Source organism: Haliotis rubra, unplaced genomic scaffold (genome assembly GCF_003918875.1).
Source record: "Haliotis rubra isolate DU_JTF1 unplaced genomic scaffold, ASM391887v1 Scf1000, whole genome shotgun sequence".
NCBI classification, from domain to species: domain Eukaryota; kingdom Metazoa; phylum Mollusca; class Gastropoda; order Lepetellida; family Haliotidae; genus Haliotis; species Haliotis rubra.
Window position 1 is genome coordinate 255,218 of NW_025764894.1, and position 19,497 is coordinate 274,714.

Below are 19,497 nucleotides of genomic sequence, written 5' to 3' on the forward strand. Positions count from 1 at the left end.
GCTTGGTGAGACAAAATCTCTAATTTTCTAATTTCAAGAGCATTTACTGGTATCCGAGAATTTTGTTATGAATGGATCAATAAATTAATTAACGTATATAATATAACTCACAGAACTCACTGGTGGGCACATGTTAAAAGAACTAGAATATTTCATTATAGATATATAGATGAAAGGTCTTGCATTTACCCAAGTAACAGTACCATCGTTGCCACTTCTGTTCCCAATTACCCAGTATTCTATATTGTAATTTACATATAATCAATAGATATATAGGCCCAGAGAGATAAAGTCAAATGCAAACTTTTGATAATCGAGGATGTAGTGCAGATTATCTTGCACAGCATTTCTTGTTTCTCAGTAACGTATATACGACACCTTCAGTAAATATGTCTTATACTCCCCTTACAGAGTAAAGGAGATACACTTGATGTAGCTTGTACTGACCTGTAACTTGTAACAGATACAGTGAGTATGGACGACTAATACTTAGTCTTCGAGTATATGTAATTTTATTAGTTACAATTATTCCCGTTTTAATTCACAAAGTAACCCCAATGAAATGGGAGATTCAGAACCTGAACCTGAGGAAATCTAGACTTGCTTCATTTAGGGCTTTAGCATTGCAGGGAGGGATAGACAGTAGGGAAAATAGTGCTGTTCAGGGACTGAAAGCCAGACTATGAGTATGATTTTATTTGCCTGTTACTGAGTAAATAAGATGCAGCTGCTCTTGTCAGCATGACTTGTATTGCTTTGTACTAAGAGATGGGGGTATAGATGCTCGAGTCAGCATGACTTGTATTGCTTTGTACTAAGAGATGGAAGTATAGATCCTCGAGATGGTATGACTTGTATTTCCTTGTACTAAGATAGATGGATGTATAGATGCTCGAGTCAGTATGACTTGTATTGCTTTGTACTAAGAGATGGAGGTATAGATGCTCGAGACTGTATTACTTGTATTTCCTTGTACTAAGATAGATGGATGTATAGATGCTCGAGACTGTATGACTTGTATTGCCTTGTACTTAGAGATGGAGGTATAGATGTTCGAGACTGTATGACTCGTATTTCCTTGTACTAAGAGATGGAGGTATAGATGCTCAAGACTGTATGACTTGTATATCATTGTACTTAGAGATGGAGGGATAGATACTCGAGACTGTATGACTTGTACTTCCTTGTACTTAGAGATGGAGGTATAGATGGTCGAGACTGTATGACTTGTATTTCGTTGTACTAAGAGATGGAGGTATAGATGCTCGAGACTCTATGACTTGTACTTCCTTGTGCTAAGTGATGGAGGTATAGATGCTACAGTCAGTATTATTTGTATTGCCCTGTGTTGAGTAACTGAGATAAACCTGCTACAGTCAATATGACTAGTGTTATACAATCAAGAGCTCTGGACTCCGACAACAATGTTGATGTCGGTAACGTCGAGTGAAACTACTCACACACAGACGAGAGTATTGATTCATATTGTGGCTTCTATACGCATTACGTTCGATGCAATAGCAAGTCAAGTGGGAGATTTCATTGGAAGCGATTATGTCACTTAAGTGGTTGCTTACATTAGTAGCTTGCGTTTTGCATTTAATGAACTCTTTCTCAAAACAGCTACGGATAATCTATAGTTTTATATGCATATTTACTGATATCAGAACTGTCAATTACTGTAAGCGTCAAGCTCGTGATTATTTTGTAAAACTGGAAAGAAAGGATATCGAAGCTGATAGGTGTGGTGGGCGGGTGACAAATTTGAAGTTTATTTTACTGACAGTCTAAGTACGACATAGTCATTCAACCTTCATCAAGACGTACATCGTGAACAACCAACAGCGGAGGACGCTCCTCGTGTCTAACCAGGCAGTTGTCTAACTGTGACGATTGATTTTTATTTCTGTGTAATCCTCTTTGTAACCTTCACATCATGCCTGTAGAAGGTAATGGCTGTGGGCATCACGATATATACTCACAACAATGAACATCACTTCTTGGCATTTGGACACATATGATATTTAACGTGTAAATACATGTTTATGATGTAAGCATGTTTGTCTATTGGACGGGCTGACCCCAGCGTTACTGGGTGTCGTTAAGCAAACGGGGTTTGTTTCTGGTGTTTACCATTGACCTTTTTATGAATTCAGTATGTTATGATAAATATAATTTTATTCGTCAGCCCAGTCACCATGTTTGAGACATGGAGAATGTGAACCTTGGAATGTGAACCTTGGGAGCTTAAACTTGTCTTGGAGCTCAAACGTTAAACAGAAATCATTTTAACTTTAAAGGGCAAGAGGTGAATATATATGCACGCCCGCACGCATGCGCATAATACTTATTCCAAATTCACTCTTTCGTGTTTTTCACTTTTCAAATAGTAACGACCCGCGAAGATCCGGGTTAGAATTGGTCTTCAGTAACCCATGCTTGTAGTAAGAAGCGACTGACGGGATCGGGTGGTCAGGTTCACTGACTTGGTTGACACATGTCATCGTATTTCAGTTGCGCAGATCGATGCTCAGTGCTGTTGATCACTGGAATGTCTGGTCAAGTCTCGATTATTTACAGACCGCCTCCATATAGCTGTAATACTGCTGAGTGCCGCGTAAATCTAAACTCACTCACTCACACTCAAATGGTAACAACCAGTGTCTTGAATGTAAAAGGTACAGCGTTCAACCAACTTCACAGGCCGGTGATTTGATTGTGATGTCAAGACAGCTGACGACCAATTGCGACCCAGGATGCGGCGTTAAGCAGTATTCACTGAGCAGCTAGTCTTTCACATCTCTGTTGCATCATGACATGTCCCAGGCACCCCTGTGGCATCGTTGTGAGCTCGGTTTGGACGCCCCGAAATATACGTTCAATTAAAAATGACGTTTTTATGACTTAAAGAAGCAACGATACTTGTTTCGACTCTTAGTGTATCGTAAAACCAGACAAAAGACTTGGATTCCCTGTCGTCCTGTGATTTGTGATACACCCAGAGCATGTGCTGATGGGTATTTCTGAATCCCAAACTCAGAAGCGAAAATTATGATTGTTTGTTGATTCCAAGTATCTTGTATTGGGGGGAAGTCTGGACATAGTTAGTGGTTAGAGTATCATGTATTGGGGAAAGTCTGGATATAGTTAGTGGTTAGAGCAAGGGAGCTAGTTACGTCACCAAAAGAAGGTGCTGATTGTGTCGAAGGTATTTAGTCGAATGGCGATACACTGCACTGGATAGTCGTGGATGGTCTACTGCATACATGGCCCCTGATAAGCTTTACGTGCGTTATAGCACAACCCCAAATGATCAGTGTTCTCTATGGTAATAAAATGTATGTATCAGTTACGTTCATTGCAAAACAAACATTGCATGTATAACTGAGTCTAAGTTTCAACTAAATGTACAAGGTAGGGTATTATAACGGTGTCACTCACATACAAGACCCGCGGCAGAGAAGTGACGGCTGATCTACCAGATATGTGCTTTCTGAGCGGTCTGAATAATATTAAGCCAGCACGAGTTGTTCCCCTTATGCTGGCTGGACACGTCTGTACTAATGTATGTTGAGGCTAAGGGTTTGTAGATCTATGTGCGGTGCATATATTTCTTAGTTAACATCGCACTGAAGGATATTCCATCTCTCTGACTCTTACAACACCAAATCTGAACCATACAAACTAATGATTGATAGTATAAGCAGAGCCAGATAATCCATTATGTCACCGAACCTGACCATTCAATTAACAGAGTCGCCGCATGCAATCAGACTTGGAAGTGCTGGTCACTGAACCATTCTGGTGAAAACACTACATATTTAACCACTCAACTATAAACGTTCAAATTTGAACATTCAGCTATATACCCCCAAAACCTGAACTCTCTATGTGGGACTTGCAGGGCAGATATTTACCGATTGATAGCGTTCGGAATTGCGCTTTACCGAAGTTTAACGATTGTATTAAAATTGTGACGTTTAGTCACTCGTTTTTGATGACTGTGATCTTTTCTTTATGACAAGGTGACTGCGAATTCTCAAACAAAAATACAAGTCACACATTCTCAAACGAGAATACAAGTCACACAAGTGAATTGGATTCTCTATAATGGCCACAATTAATGGAAGCATTCGTAAAATCCTTGAATTCAAGCCTCTATTTTTGCAAGGGGAACCGAAAGTCAGGGTGTCGTGGGTTTGGTTGTTTTTCATGCGATGTGAGTTCAACATCCAGATGTTCACACCTCACCAAGTTTAGAAACAAGAATTATTCGTCATTCAATAATCCAGTTAAGACGATCCAAACGAAAAGCAATGTTCATTTTAATCTGTAGGATAAATGTTCCTTGTCAGGTAGCCAGTGTTAATGAGCCTCAAAACTCTCAGACGACCATCATGAAGCAGGTACCTGCCTTTGTCTGAACAATGGTTCCGTCTCCAGGTCCGAAGATTCCAGCGTCACAGCAGACGTTGCCTTTGATGTTCATGATTGTTTGTTTGCTTGTTGTTTAACGCCATAGTCAGCAATATTTTTTTTTTTTGACAGAATGCCTGCATCACAACTTTTCAGCTGAGCTGGCTGAATATGGCAATATTCCAGCAATATCACGGCGGGGCCAACCAGAAATGGACTTCACAAGTTGTGCCCATGTGGGGAATCGAACCCGGGCCTTCGGCGTGACGAGCGAACGCTTTAACCACTAGGCTACCCCACCGTCCGAGAACTTCTCAGAACTCATGCCTGTTTATTTTAGTTAAGTAAAAGATGTCAACTCTGATATCCATGAAAATCTGAACTAACAGCAAAAAGAACAAATTTAGTATTTGACTATTCTTTATTGTAAATCTCCACTACAAATACAACAGTGTATGGGTAAAGCTCCGAAAAGTACTATATGTGCGATTTGCTGACTTGGAAATGGAACAAGTATAATGCTAGTAGAGGAAAGACAAGATTAGTATTTGTGTTAAGCGTTTGCAAATGTTCACAATAAGTAAATTAATATCAAAACAACTTTCTGGTTATTCTAAACTCCATTTTCGCAGTACAAGAGGAAAGACAAGATAAGTATATGTGTACAGTTCGCTCTCCCACCATGTATAGTGTAATAAGGTCCTCCTTTGTCCTGAACTATTATAGCTAAAGTACGACGACGCGTGCGTAAATAAGTGAAAAAGTATCAAACAGCTTTCTGGTTATTCCGAACTACATATCCACAGGAGAGCGGCCTCTCATCTTGGAAGTCAAAAAGTATCAAACAGCTTTCTGGTTATTCTAAACTCCATTTTCGCAGTACAAGAGGAAAGGCAAGATAAGTATATGTGTACAGTTTGCTCTCCCACCATGTATAGTGTAATAAGGTCCTCCTTTGTCCTGAACTATTATAGCTAAAGTACGACGACGCGTGCGTAAATAAGTGAAAAAGTATCAAACAGCTTTCTGGTTATTCCGAACTACATATCCACAGGAGAGCGGCCTCTCATCTTGGAAGTCAAAAAGTATCAAACAGCTTTCTGGTTATTCTAAACTCCATTTTCGCAGTACAAGAGGAAAGGCAAGATAAGTATATGTGTACAGTTTGCTCTCCCACCATGTATAGTGTAATAAGGTCCTCCTTTGTCCTGAACTATTATAGCTAAAGTACGACGGCGCGTGCGTAAATAAGTGAAAAAGTATCAAACAGCTTTCTGGTTATTCCGAACTACATATCCACAGGAGAGCGGCCTCTCATCTTGGAAGTCAAAAAGTATCAAACAGCTTTCTGGTTATTCTAAACTCCATTTTCGCAGTACAAGAGGAAAGGCAAGATAAGTATATGTGTACAGTTCGCTCTCCCACCATGTATAGTGTAATAAGGTCCTCCTTTGTCCTGAACTATTATAGCTAAAGTACGACGACGCGTGCGTAAATAAGTGAAAAAGTATCAAACAGCTTTCTGGTTATTCCGAACTACATATCCACAGGAGAGCGGCCTCTCATCTTGGAAGCCAAAAAGAACACTGTCCACTAACGTACACAAACAAATGTCTATATTACAAAATAGTATGATAAAATAACAAATCATGTTTCTGTATCCCCTTACTGTAGAGATATAGACATATACATTTACTACAACCGCTGCCTTGTATTTCTTACAAGAAGCGGTATGTCAACTTATCCTGAAACAAAACAATATTTCTGCAAGAGTTACAAGCTCTGGGGCTGGCTAATAAAATCAATCATCCCTTTACACAAGACATAGTCACTGAAGTGTTTGTGAAATATCACAATTCATTTCTGGCACGCGAGCGTCTGATTACAAGATTATGCCTCCCTCCCTCTGATTATTGCGACGAAGTGCCTATAAATACTGTTGGAATGGCTCTTTTAAAATCTATCTGATATGCTCCTTGTATATACATGTTTTGGGTTAACCCAATACAAAACAATACACTTTGAACAAATTGACAATACACATATTTCTCATTCAGTTTCTAACAAAGAAAAAATAAATATCGCCTTAACACGATAAGCTACTGTGGATTGTGACATCATCTCAGTGAAACTTACAAGTCAACTGTTAAACAAGTCAAATAAAACACTTGTATCAAATATCGAAGCAATGAGTGACAAAAACTGGCATACACTCTCGTGGTATTCACCAGGTCTGTGTAGTGTATGTTCCAATACATGTCATACACCCTCGTTGTATTCACCGGGTCTGTGTAGTGTATGTTCTAATACATATCATACACCCCCGTGGTATTCACCAAGTCTGCATAGTGTATGTTCCCATACATGTCATGCTCCCCCGTGGGATTCACCAGGTCCATTTAGTGTATGTTCACATACATGTCATACACTCCCGTGGTGTTCACCAGGTCCGTGTAGTTTATGTTCCCATACATGTCATACACCCCCGTGGTATTCACCAGGTCTGTTTAGTGTATGTTCACATACACGTCATATACTCCCGTGGTGTTCACCAGGTCCGTGTAGTGTATGTTCCAGTACATGTCAAACACCCCCGTGGGATTCACCAGGTCCGTGTAGTGTATGTTCCGATACATGTTCGGTTATGATCAATGGACATGTTTAGGGATCATATTGTTTTTAATGAATATTTTAACTGCGATTACTCACGTATGATATCCACATGCTACGTGCAGGAAAATAGTTTATAGGTGTACTAGATCATAAGTTGCACTACTAGCGGTATGTTTTCTACAAGCTTCACTGTTTGTGTTTGTATAAACACTTGAGAATCTCACATACAACAAGGTCACGAGGAAGGTTCTCTTCACTCATGCTGCTGTTAGGTATCTACTACGTATCCATGTGTTCATAGTAACCATCACTGTCACCATCACGACAGCGCTTTGACAATCATCGCTTTCTTCTCCTCCGTCATGTTGATGTCGCTGCCAACTACAAGTCTCATGCTGACAGTGAGGCGATGTGCGTTATACACCCCGAACATCGGCCACAGTGGTTCACTACAGTCTACATTGTCTAACGTCGACATGACTTTCTTCTCCTTCACATCAATGAAGACAATCTTTTTCCTGGCATCATCATAGACAACACCGTAATGGAGTGTGTGTGATGTCCCTGCTGTGTTGGGGAGAGTGTCAGGTAGACACAGCACACGCTTCCCTTCCTTCCCTATCATCCTGCATATCCCACCGTGTATAGTACAGCGGGCGACGGTCATACAGTAGGAGTGAGGACGGCCATATATATAATGATGCACGTCCCTCTGCTCCTCCCTACATACTCCAACCTCCAGGATGAGCAGTTTCTCTGAGAGTAGTTTGTCCAGACTGACCCTGTTCTCCACCTCCCAGTACTGGAGACAGCCATCCTGGGGGAAGGGGACAGTGCTGCATGTGCCGGTGTACTTCTTCAGTCTCCCCTTCCCTGCAGGTCTGGTGTCCGACTTCCTGTTGACCAGGTCTCCTTCTGTTTTGATGTGGACTTTGTCGAGATTGACTCTGTCTTTGTCATACTTCAGTGGTATACCTACAACATGTGAATTTAAATGTAAATAAGACATAAGCCGCTAAGTTCCATACTAATATTAATGTGCACGAAATTCACATCTATCTACAAAGTACTGATATGCATACAGCAATATAATCAAAGCAGAAGTAAGTACAATAAAACTGCTGTGTATTATATTTGGATCAACTGATATTAAATCTACCCGAATTGTCAGTATGGTTAGGGCAACACGTCAATCTGAATGGCCTTAAAGGAATCAGAAATATTTACAGTTGATATTCTGAATTACAGACACGGAATGGTAAACAGAGCAGGATAATCATCGATCATACAGAAGCGAACAGTCGCAGTGGTACACTGTTTCATTATACAGACGCGCTATAATGAGGAACGTGTAGATCGCATGTCAAACATTGTCAAAATCAGTGTCACTTGAGTAGGGGACGTCATTCGGGAGATTAGGTGACATGTTAAGGACGAGCATGGCTCGCTAGACTGCCTGTTTGTTGTTTAATAGGGCACTCGGTTATAGCAGTATGCCAGCTATATCACGGCGATCTGCAAAACATGCAGTCTACACCCAATAATCCAGTGATTGACAATACCAGCATCGATCTACGAAAATATCCATAACGAGCCTGACCACCCGGTCCTGTTAGTCGTCTCTTACGACTAGCATGGATTACTGAAGACCAGTTCTAATATACATCATCAGGGATCGCTCGGCGGGTTGACAATGACAAGAAAGTAGATTGTCAGGAGGACGCAAACAGGATAAATGATAATGACATTATGTACAAACAAGTCATGTTTTTTCTTAATGTTTCTGGAAGATCATATTTTGGAAAATATTATATTGTTATGGTTTGTAGCAAAAGAAAAAACATGTTGAGACCAAATACCTAACAGAATTAATTAAGAGTATTCCAAAATATTTTCGAAATGCCTTCCCGCTCTTTGTTGTGACACACCGGCCCAGCACGTGCAACTCGTGTCGAGGTCGCTTCAGCGGAGGCGAGGTCGATTTTCCCGCTCTCAGTATCAGTAGCAGTTGCTTGAAGACGATCAACTGTTGTCAATTTCACTCTGTTTTTAACGGGCAAATATCACAACTAAGCTAGAAGCTGGTGAAATAAGGTTCAAATGCGCTTATGTCACATTGACAAATTTTAGGTCTATCGCTGGTTATATGAAAAATAAGGAATTGAGAGTGGCTTGCGAACTTGTGATCGCGCACGTGTGCTTGCAACTCCAACTCACTTTGCAGTGTTGTTGGAAATGGGGTAATTCATTTTAGAGATACTTAATTTCTTTTTACTTGGTTATTCTTATCAGTGGACGCAAAAATTAACACTATTTACTCTGTTTATTACGATACAGAGAGATTATGAACGTTGAATATATGATAAAAGGGGTCGTTAATATTTTCAGTTAGATATGGTAGAAACAATATAACACAATCGGCAAAAATCTACAATTTTCATAATATATTGATATCTTCAAATAAGAGCTGAGTCTTTGGTAGGATTGTAAACAATACTAGGACTGCCGAATGACTTTCATGAGTAAAAAGTGAAAAAAGGAAATGTCACAGGGGTGAATGTTGATTTGTAAACTTTATTGAAAGTCACTCTCAGCTTTTACCGTTTTTATGTCATTACCAACAACAACGCTCCACCACTTTAGTCTTGCTTTATTTAACGCACCATTTGTAATCATACTGGATATGCGTCGTCAACATCTTGATAAACATCTTCTATTTACTGGCATAAACAGTAATTGAGAATATCCCCCCAAAATAGAAATGCATTTTTGCTGTATGACACGAGAGCCCCGCAAGTGCAACTCATCACAACCACGATTTGGCGGAGGCACGTTTCTTTTCTTGCTCGATCAAAAACAGATGCTTGCAGACGTCAACTGTTGACAGTTTTATACTTTTTTTAACATGATAACTAAGTTTGTATTTTGTGAAACAGGGACCAAATGCACTTATGTCTTTTTGTTTACAAATTTTAAGTCCTTCTCAATTATGTCAAAGAGAAGGAATTGAGAGTGGCTAGATGATGTCACGTGGTCACGCACGTGTCCTGAGTTACTCCAACACATTTTGCAGTGTTCTTGAAATGGTGTAACTGATCTTATTGATTCTCATGAATAATAGTATTAAAAAAATTCTTGGGACGTCAATGGACGCAAACAATAACACTATTTACTCTGTTTTATCGATATATGGTGGTTATGAATATTAAATATGTGATGAAAGGGGTTGTAAATATTTTCAGTTAGAAATGACATACAAGAAGATTCTATTAACAAAACTCTTAAATATTCTTCAACTGAGTGGGTGTAGTCTGCTGAGGGGTATACACAGTACCAAGTGACTTTTAGGATTAAAACAAAATATGTGAATTTTCATTACCAACAGTAACGCTCCACCAGGCTGGACGTGCGTCATCAACATCACGATGAACACCTTCTGGTTACTGGCATCAATTAAATTCGCAGAATTTAACAAAATATAGCCAATATGTCCAGTGTGTCTCAGTCTGTGATTTACAAATTTGGAAAATTAGGTATTTGAAGAAAAAAATGTCAAAGATCAGTCCATCAACGGGTGCCCGTGTTTACGTTGATCGCCAGGCATGACCCTGGAACATTAGGCCCTCATGATGCGTTACATTGTTAAAACAATACCACACAATCATTGAACCCCAGCGTGCGTTACTTCAAGCATGAGATACGTAACTTCGTCTATCCTCCTCAGTAGTAGTATGTCTTATGTGGTGTGCTGACGTTGTATGTTATTTGAGTAAATGTACTCACACTTCAGCACCACAGACTTGTCTACAGTCCCTGGCTTCAGCAGATGGATACCACATTCCCTGGCCACACCTGTAAAACAAACATGCATATAACCATATATGTATAATGTATATATATGATAAATGTAAGCCACAAAACCCATTTAAAATACACAAAGCCTCTGACAAGAGCTGTGTCCGTTCCGACTTTATCATGAGCATGCGTTTAAGGAATCATAATCAAATAGTGATGATAGAATCTGTTCGGGAAGGTTTAGTGACTCCATGTTTATCATATATGTTAAGGTGATTATATGATTTGTTTTAGTATGGGAGGAAAGCTAAAGGAGACAAGGATTATATTTGTTTACCACTTCGATGATTTTAACTGATTGTAGATACAAGTGAAGTCGTCAAATATATTGCGGATTAAGTGACCTGGGAGGCACAGGAAGAAACGTAATGCAAATTTACCAAGTATAACATCCAGTTTCTTTGAGAGTCTCTTCTCGATGTTTTCCTTCTCGATGTTTTCCTTCTCGGCAATGAGCTGTAAACATTGTACATAATTCTATATCAAAACATTGGTTAGCTCAAGGGTATACGGTTTCCAGGGCATGTAATAATTAATTATAACGTTTGCAATCTTTATTAACAGAAATGTTTGTGAAATTCTTGAACAAACAGGGGTCACATAAAATTCACTTGTACACTGTCATATTCACAACCGTATCCAGGGGTCGGACCCTAGCTAAACGTTTGAAAAGAACGTCAGGAAACTGTCATCAAGTGCACTGCATCCTTTCAAATGTTTTCGATGATTATTGCGATCACCTAAGTGTAGATGCTGACACATTTAAATGTTTGAAAGCACGTGAAGTTATGAAAAATAGAAGAAACGATTTCAAGATTTTGATTTCCCCACTGAGCCTGTCCGTAAGGTTTAAACATTTTTCTCGTCCGAATCAATTTTCGACTTCATTTCTTTACTTCCCTGAAAAAAACTCTCAAAACACACAGATTATTTAATGGGCTGATACATTCACAACACATTTAAAGGATTTTTATTGATTATAAATTGAGATGACGTGAAGCGATATTTTTTTTGTGACATATATACTGGAATATAAGGGCAGATGCTAGGATGTCTAAAGGTATGAACGAACGTAAATAATAAAACCAAACCGATTTGAGGCTACTGATGTCTCCATGGAGCTTGTCTGTGAGCAGTCTGTAGCTTTCAATCCGTTTCTCCCCTGAATCCAGTTTTGTTGAGAGTCTCTTCTCGATGTTTTCCTTCTCGGCAATGAGCTGTAAACATTGTACATAATTCTATATCAAAACATTGGTTAGCTCAAGGGTATACGGTTTCCAGGGCATGTAATAATTAATTATAACGTTTGCAATCTTTATTAACAGAAATGTTTGTGAAATTCTTGAACAAACAGGGCTCACATAAAATTCACTTGCACACTGTCATATTCACAACCGTATCCAGGGGTCGGACCCTAACTAAACGTTTGAAAAGAACGTCAGGAAACTGTCATCAAGTGCACTGCATCCTTTCAAATGTTTTCGATGACTATTGCGATCACCTAAGTGTAGATGCTGACACATTTAAATGTTTGAAAGCACGTGAAGTTATGAAAAATAGAAGAAACGATTTCAAGATTTTGATTTCCCCACTGAGCCTGTCCGTAAGGTTTTAACATTTTTCTCGTCCGAATCAATTTTCGACTTCATTTCTTTACTTTCCTGAAAAAACTCACACAGATTATTTAATGGGCTGATACAATTACAAGAGCTTTAAAGGTCACATGCAACGTAAAACACAACTTTGCAGATTCTGATACCTTTTGGTATGGACATACCAAAACAAATCATCAAAAATGCAAATTCAACTTATAAAGTTGAAAAATAACGCGATGAAAAAAAACGCGCGAAATCAGAGTTCAAACGTTTCACTAATTTTCCCCAGACTTTTCTGGGGAAAACGGGTTTCAACAGCTGGGCTGCGCTCATAGCATATGCGCAGTGAAATAGGTTCGCGCAGCTAGGAAGTGGGTTGTCGGGTGAATACTCGGTGAAGGCTTTGGTGTGAGCTATTTTTCTAATGTTTTGTTGATATCTCACAGGCGCGAGCTTTTTATATGTTTTGACAGTAAATTAACTGTTTATATAATTTCATTTGTCTATTTCACCACACGTTCTTCTTACCGAGTCACATTCTCATTTCGATACTTAAAAGCAATGTCATTTTTTAGCGTTGACAAAATTTCAATATATAGATATGTCGTTGTCACAGACAAAACTCAATGTCTTGTTTTATTGACACCTGTGTGTCTGCCTGCCTGTCTGCACATGACAATATTCAATACACAGCTGCTATCACTGACCACATGCAATTTGAACTTAACACCAATCAGGCTATACACCATAAACAAAATGCATTGATTTATGGCCCGAGTTCGGTCTCTGTCACATTATGTAATTACACAGACAGGCAGGTGTGATACTTGAACACATGACATGTTATGATGTCTGTTGATTGCAAAATGTTTTACACAAAAAATGAGCATGTATTTACAAAACCCAACATCTCTATATATACACACACAAAGACCCGTGAGGGCATCTGCAAATGAACCAGCCGTTACACTTGAGTGCACACCCGTCCGCTCTGACTGGGTTCTGTATCCCGGCTGCTTCGTTTCTTGGAGCCTTGAGTTGCGGCACAGAGTTAATATTTAGTCTGTTTGTCATCATTTCGGCAATATTTCAGCCATATCGTGACGAGAACATTTGATACTGAAATGAAATATATGAATATTATAAAACCTGCCAACGAAGGGCAGTAAAACAACTAGAATATCACATATACAGATAAAACTAGTAATAGAGTCTAAAACATTTTAACCACAGGGACAACACAATATAAAATGGTTATAGATCACCAACAACTGAAAGTAGGTCACCATGCTAGGTCCATGGGGACTTACAGTACCTTTGCTACCTGCATGGACCCTAGTTGGATTTACACCATCCCTTCAGCCGCTGGTGATTGTAGGACAATTTAGCCAAAATCTAAATGAACAAAAATACTACGTTTAAAAACTTGGTATGTGAAAAGTCTACTTTGAAAGTTTTGGGACTTACGTACCCTCTCAGGAGGACAATAATTTTACAGTACTTTAACCTCCTTTGAGGGTACAGCCACTAACAATCTAAGGTACTAATCTAAATTACCAATCTTTAAAATATATCTATTTATAAACCACATTAATCAGAATTCATCAAAGAAATCAATTTCTTTTAAAAAACCAATAATTAAATGATAACTAACATTTGTAAAAGATCCTTCATTGTTTTTACATTGAATATTTATCCCTTATGATGGAGAATTCAACACAGTCAAGCAGGATATGCTTGACCGTGGTTCTCTCATCACAAGGGATACAAAACGGAGGATCCTCACCTTTCAATAGGTATTTGTGAGTATAGCGCGTATGGCCAATGCGACATCGTCGCATAATGACCTCCTCAAATCTGGACTGACAACCCAAGTAGGTGTAACCAATATAAGGTTTTATTGCATGTAGTTTATTAATACCTACTTGGTTGTCCCACTTCTTCTGCATCAGATCACGGATGTAAGTTCTAATGCCAGCTTTATAATCAGAATATGGAATAAGAAGTGGTGTCACAGATTTGTTGAGTGCTGCCTTAGCAGCAAGATCGGCCATTGTATTCCCTGAAATGCCAACGTGGCTGGGTAACCAACAGAAGACGATGTCGCATTGGCCAGTAGCAAGCTCATTATACAATTCGATTATTTCAATTAAAAGTGGATGTTTGCAAGAAAGATTTTTTAATAGCCTGAAGGCAAGAAAGAGAGTCAGAAAATATTATATATTGTTTATGTTTGGGGTGTCTTTGAATATATTTAAGAGCTGTGAAGATGGCGTTTGCTTCTGCTGTAAATATAGAGCTGTTATCAGGTATTCTAGAAGATATTGTTCGGGATCCAATGACAGTGGCACATGCCACTGCGCCGCGGTCATTGGACCCATCTGTAAATAAGGATTTGTATGTTCTATATTTGATTTTTAATTGATTATATTCTTGTTTATACTGTAATTCATTAGTTTCAGATTTCTTTTAAACTTTGTCAGAGTTAGGTCAACTTCAGGCCTCACCAGTTGCCAAGGAGGAGAAGAAAGAAGACGGAAGGAGATATATTTTCCAGCTCAATGCCGGCAGCAGAAAGAAATGGTTTAATTCTTAAACCAAGAGGCGGAACAAGTGAAGGTTTTTATTATACAAGTCCTCATAAAGAGGATTAAAAACGCAAGTGTGAGCAGGATTGATTCATTAGAATATAACTTTGTGATATATTGTAGGGACAATTTGATACGGCGAAGTTTTAAAGATGGCTCATCGGCCTCAACGTAGAGACTGTCAATGGGAGAGGTTCTGAAAGACCCAAGACAAAGTCTTAGACCCTGGTGATGGATAGAATCAAGGAGTTTGAGGTTGCTTTTACAGGCCCCACCATATACGATGGAGCCATAATCAAGTTTTGAGCGGACCAATGATCGATATAAGTGGAGGAGGGTAGTTTGATCCCCCTCCCCACTTTGAGTTGGAAACAACTTTCAACAAGTCAAGGGCCTTCAGGCATTTAGCTTTAAGTGATTTAATATGCGGAAGAAAAGTTAAATGGGAGTCGAAAATTAGACCCAAGAACTTGGCCTCCTTGACAACTTTGATTGGAGTGCCATGTAAAGATAGTTCCGGGTCTTTATGCGGTTTATATTTTCTACAAAAATGTATACAATTAGTTTTGGATTTAGAAAATTTAAAACCGTTTTCAAGACACCATTTATCTATTTTATTTAAACACAGCTGCAGTTGCCGTTCAATAGTATGCATATTTTTCCCACGACAAGAAATATTAAAATCATCCACAAAAAGAGATCCATCAATTGAATCATTTAAAACCTTTGATAAACTGTTGATCTTAACACTAAATAAAGTGACAGACAAAATGCTGCCTTGAGGGACACCCTGATCCTGACTGTAATGATCAGACAGGGTAGTCCCCACTCGGACTTGAAATTGTCTGTCTTCTAAAACTGTGATATAAAAAGGGGTAAACGACCCCTCAAACCAAAATCATGGAGATCTTTCAAAATGCCATACTTCCAAGTCGTATCATATGCCTTTTCAAGATCGAAAAAAATCGACACAGCATGTTGTTTATTTAGCATGGAATTTTTTATGAAAGACTCCAATCGTACCAAATGATCGATGGTACTACGATTTTTCCGGAAACCACATTGAATGTCAGTGATAAGGTTGTTGGTTTCCAGGTACCAAACTAGACGATTATTAACCATACGTTCCATTGTCTTGCAAACACAGCTAGTTAAAGAAATTGGTCTGTAATTAGACGGATCAGTATGATCCCGTCCAGGTTTAGAATAGGAATGATTATGGCATTGCGCCATGATGGTGGGAAATTACCAGAAGTCCATATACTGTCAAAGATATTTAATAATGTTTCTAAACATGATTCAGGGAGATGTTTAAGAAGCTGATAATGAATATTATCGGGACCTGAAGCAGTGTCATGAGCTTTGCCCAAGGGCAGTATGGAGCTCATGAATGGAAAAGATTTCATTATAATCCTCCCATTATCGGAATTAAAATTAATTTTCTTTTCTTGCTGGTTTTAAATTTCTGAAAGGTTGGTGAATAATTGGATGAGGAGGAATGTTTGGCTAAAGTTTCACCTAATTTGTTAGCAATATCAGATTTTTCTGTTAAGAAAGAGTTACCCTCCTTAAGATGGTGCACACTACATTTGGAACCTTTACCTTTTATCTTCTTCACCATATTCCATACCTTAGAAACAGGTGTTCGTGAGTTAATGTTAGAAACATAATTTCGCCATGACTGTCGTTTATTTTGTTTAAATGTACGACGAGCCTTGGCGTTTGAAATTTTAAATTGGTTTAAGTTATGGACTGTCGGGTGCCGACGGAAATATTTTTCTGCCTTTTTCCTAGCCTTTCTAGCTTGTTTGCAGTCAATAGTGAACCATGGCTTACGGATGTGTGGGACCATAGAGGACTTGGGAATACAATCATCAGCAATCATATTCAATTCTTCAGAAAACATCTGAATAGGATCAGACACATTTAGAAAAAAATCAGGTTTTAATCTGTTTGTACACACGGCATCGAATAAAGACCAATCTGCCTTGTTAAAGTTCCACCTAGACGATGGTGCAGCATCACTGGGGTTTATGGCTGAAAGAACAGTGGGAAAATGGTCACTTCCACAAAGATCATCGTGGACTGACCATTCAAATTCATTGTATAAGCTGGAGTCTGCAACGGATAAATCTAGAGAGGAGTATGAGCCAGTTGCAGGATGAAGATATGTGTTAGAATTATCATTAAAAATACATAAATCATTATTTGTGACGAAGTCCTCAAGAATCTTTCCTTTTGCGTTGGTGGTATTACTACCCCAAAGTGGGTTATGACCATTTAAATCTCCCATGATAAGACATGGTTTTGGGAGTTGGTCATAAAGCATCTGAAGATCAGATTGCTGCAGAGACGATGATGGTGGGATATACAATGAACATAAGGTAACAGCAATATGCAAAGTAACACGGACCGCAACTGCCTGAAGAGGGGTATTGAGAGGAACAAGACTGTGGATAGTTCCATGATTCACTAAAATAGAAGATCCTCCAGTAGCTTTAGCACCTGGAGGTGAGAAACAGTTGTAGGAATCATATTGTCTGATATCAAATTTATCCGTGTGTTTTAGATAGGTTTCTTGCAAACATAATGCTGATGGCTTGAAGTCTTGAATTAAAAGTTGCAGATCATTGAAATTGTTTCTAAGGCCTCTACAGTTCCACTGAAGAATATTGAAAGTACAGCTCATGGAGGCTGAACTGGAGATCGTGAACCTGAGGAAGATCCTCTCCGTTGAGTTGGTGGAGAAGAATTGACTTCCATGTCTAAAGGTTCAAAATTGTTATGAACCACTACAGGAGATCTTCATGGGGACGGCACCTCTACATGTTTGAGGGTCCGGGACTCTTTCTTCTTTAATTGTTTCCTTTCTTTGCTTGTCAGTTTTACAGGTTTTGGTGATAACTTTGCAGTCTCAGTTTCAGATTCTAGCACTAGCTCAGGTGCAGTTGAACGTTCACTCTGAATCTCAGTCTGTGACGCAGACGTTGAAGATTCGTTGCCATGTGTAGCAAATGTAGACAGTGATTGTTTGTCTGTGACCCAGCAGATGTCAGTCTGACATGCTCTGTCAACAGTACACTTTGAAGATGAAATGGCAGCAGAGTACGAGATTGTGGATGTAGTAGTACGAGTTTGCGGAGTCAGTAATTTAATTGCTTCAGAAAAGGAAATATTATTGGTATGCTTTGAGTTTGAGTATTTGTGACTGTTTCTGGTAGAATGGACAGGATTTTGATGAAGAGAAGTGCTCACCATTGCAGTTAGCACACCGAATGTCATCTGTGCAGGTAGTACCATCATGATCTTTACTGCAACGGGAGCAAGTTGGGGACTTAGTACAAGACCTGGCCCCATGCCCAAACTTCTGATTATTATAACATCGGAGTGGATTTGGTATATATACATCCACTCCGATGTTGAAATAACCAGCCTTGATTGATGACGGTACTTTGGGAAACGCAAACGTAAGAAGATAAGTGGTCGTTGGTACAACTCTGTCCTGATCTTTTCTGGTGAACCTTTTCACAGACGTGACACCTTGAGATTTGAGTTCTGAAGCTATCTCATCCTCGGACATGTCAGAAAGACACCTTGCACGATCTCGGATGACACCCCTACTCGAATTTAAATATTTGTGCACAGAGACAGCAATTTCAGTAGTTCCAAAATGATCTGCTTTGAGAAGATTAACTGACTGTTGACGCCGTGAACATTCGACAAGCAGAGATCCATTTCTGAGACGCGTTACATTCTTGACATCTCCACAAATCCCGTCAACAGCCTTGGACACAACAAAAGGGTTAATCTGGAGAGGTGCTCCATCAACGCCATTAACCACCAGAAACCGTGGCCATGAGTCGATGTTACTTTGAGAGCCACTTTCATCCTCAGAAGAAGAAATGGTATCTGTATCTAAATGTCTTCTTTTATTTTTGGATCTAGAACCAGTGTGAAGTAAGGTTGCCATGATAAGGAAAATCATTCAACATTCCCGCTCCCCACCCACCATGGAGTGTCAACAAGGACGGTGTCGAAGTGGAAGCCGACTACGACCACCAGGGTTACAGGGATGCTATACTCCAGCAAAAGAGACACGGGTAGCTATAATAATCAAACAGAATAAAAGTAAGGCTGGTTCCGCCCTAGACATTTACCTGAAGACAAACAGAACCCGGAGGTCAATAGTGCCAGATTGGCCCATGAGCCACCGCCTTCTGGCATAGGCAATTAAATAGAACAATAATTTATAAATACACAATCAAAAATGGCCAAAACCCCAAAAGAGTTAAATGTGCAAAAATGTACACTATGCACAGGGCATGGCGAGACCAGCCGATTGATTGAACCGGGCCAGTTCAACCACCCGTCTAGGTGAAGTAAGGGGCGAAGTGGTGTGTTGGGCAAAGGAACACTGTTCCTGGAACCAG

General features: G+C 39.3%; 3 protein-coding genes across 3 annotated transcripts in view; all 3 read right to left on the reverse strand.

The window, feature by feature from the left end:
- The window catches only part of LOC124267022, a 289,774-nt gene that overhangs the window by 244,344 nt on the left and 25,933 nt on the right, over positions 1 to 19,497 (reverse strand). The window lies entirely within an intron of this gene.
- The window catches only part of LOC124267005, a 219,701-nt gene that overhangs the window by 160,347 nt on the left and 39,857 nt on the right, over positions 1 to 19,497 (reverse strand). The window lies entirely within an intron of this gene.
- The window catches only part of LOC124266994, a 33,450-nt gene continuing 18,771 nt past the window's right edge, over positions 4,819 to 19,497 (reverse strand). Inside the window, exons 9-12 of the mRNA XM_046701840.1 lie at positions 11,976 to 12,101; positions 11,265 to 11,340; positions 10,813 to 10,881; positions 4,819 to 8,004 (exon numbers count right to left, since the gene is read on the reverse strand). Coding sequence (XP_046557796.1) covers positions 7,349 to 8,004; positions 10,813 to 10,881; positions 11,265 to 11,340; positions 11,976 to 12,101 — 927 coding nt within the window. The 3' untranslated portion in view covers positions 4,819 to 7,348. The remainder of the gene's footprint in view (positions 8,005 to 10,812; positions 10,882 to 11,264; positions 11,341 to 11,975; positions 12,102 to 19,497) is intronic.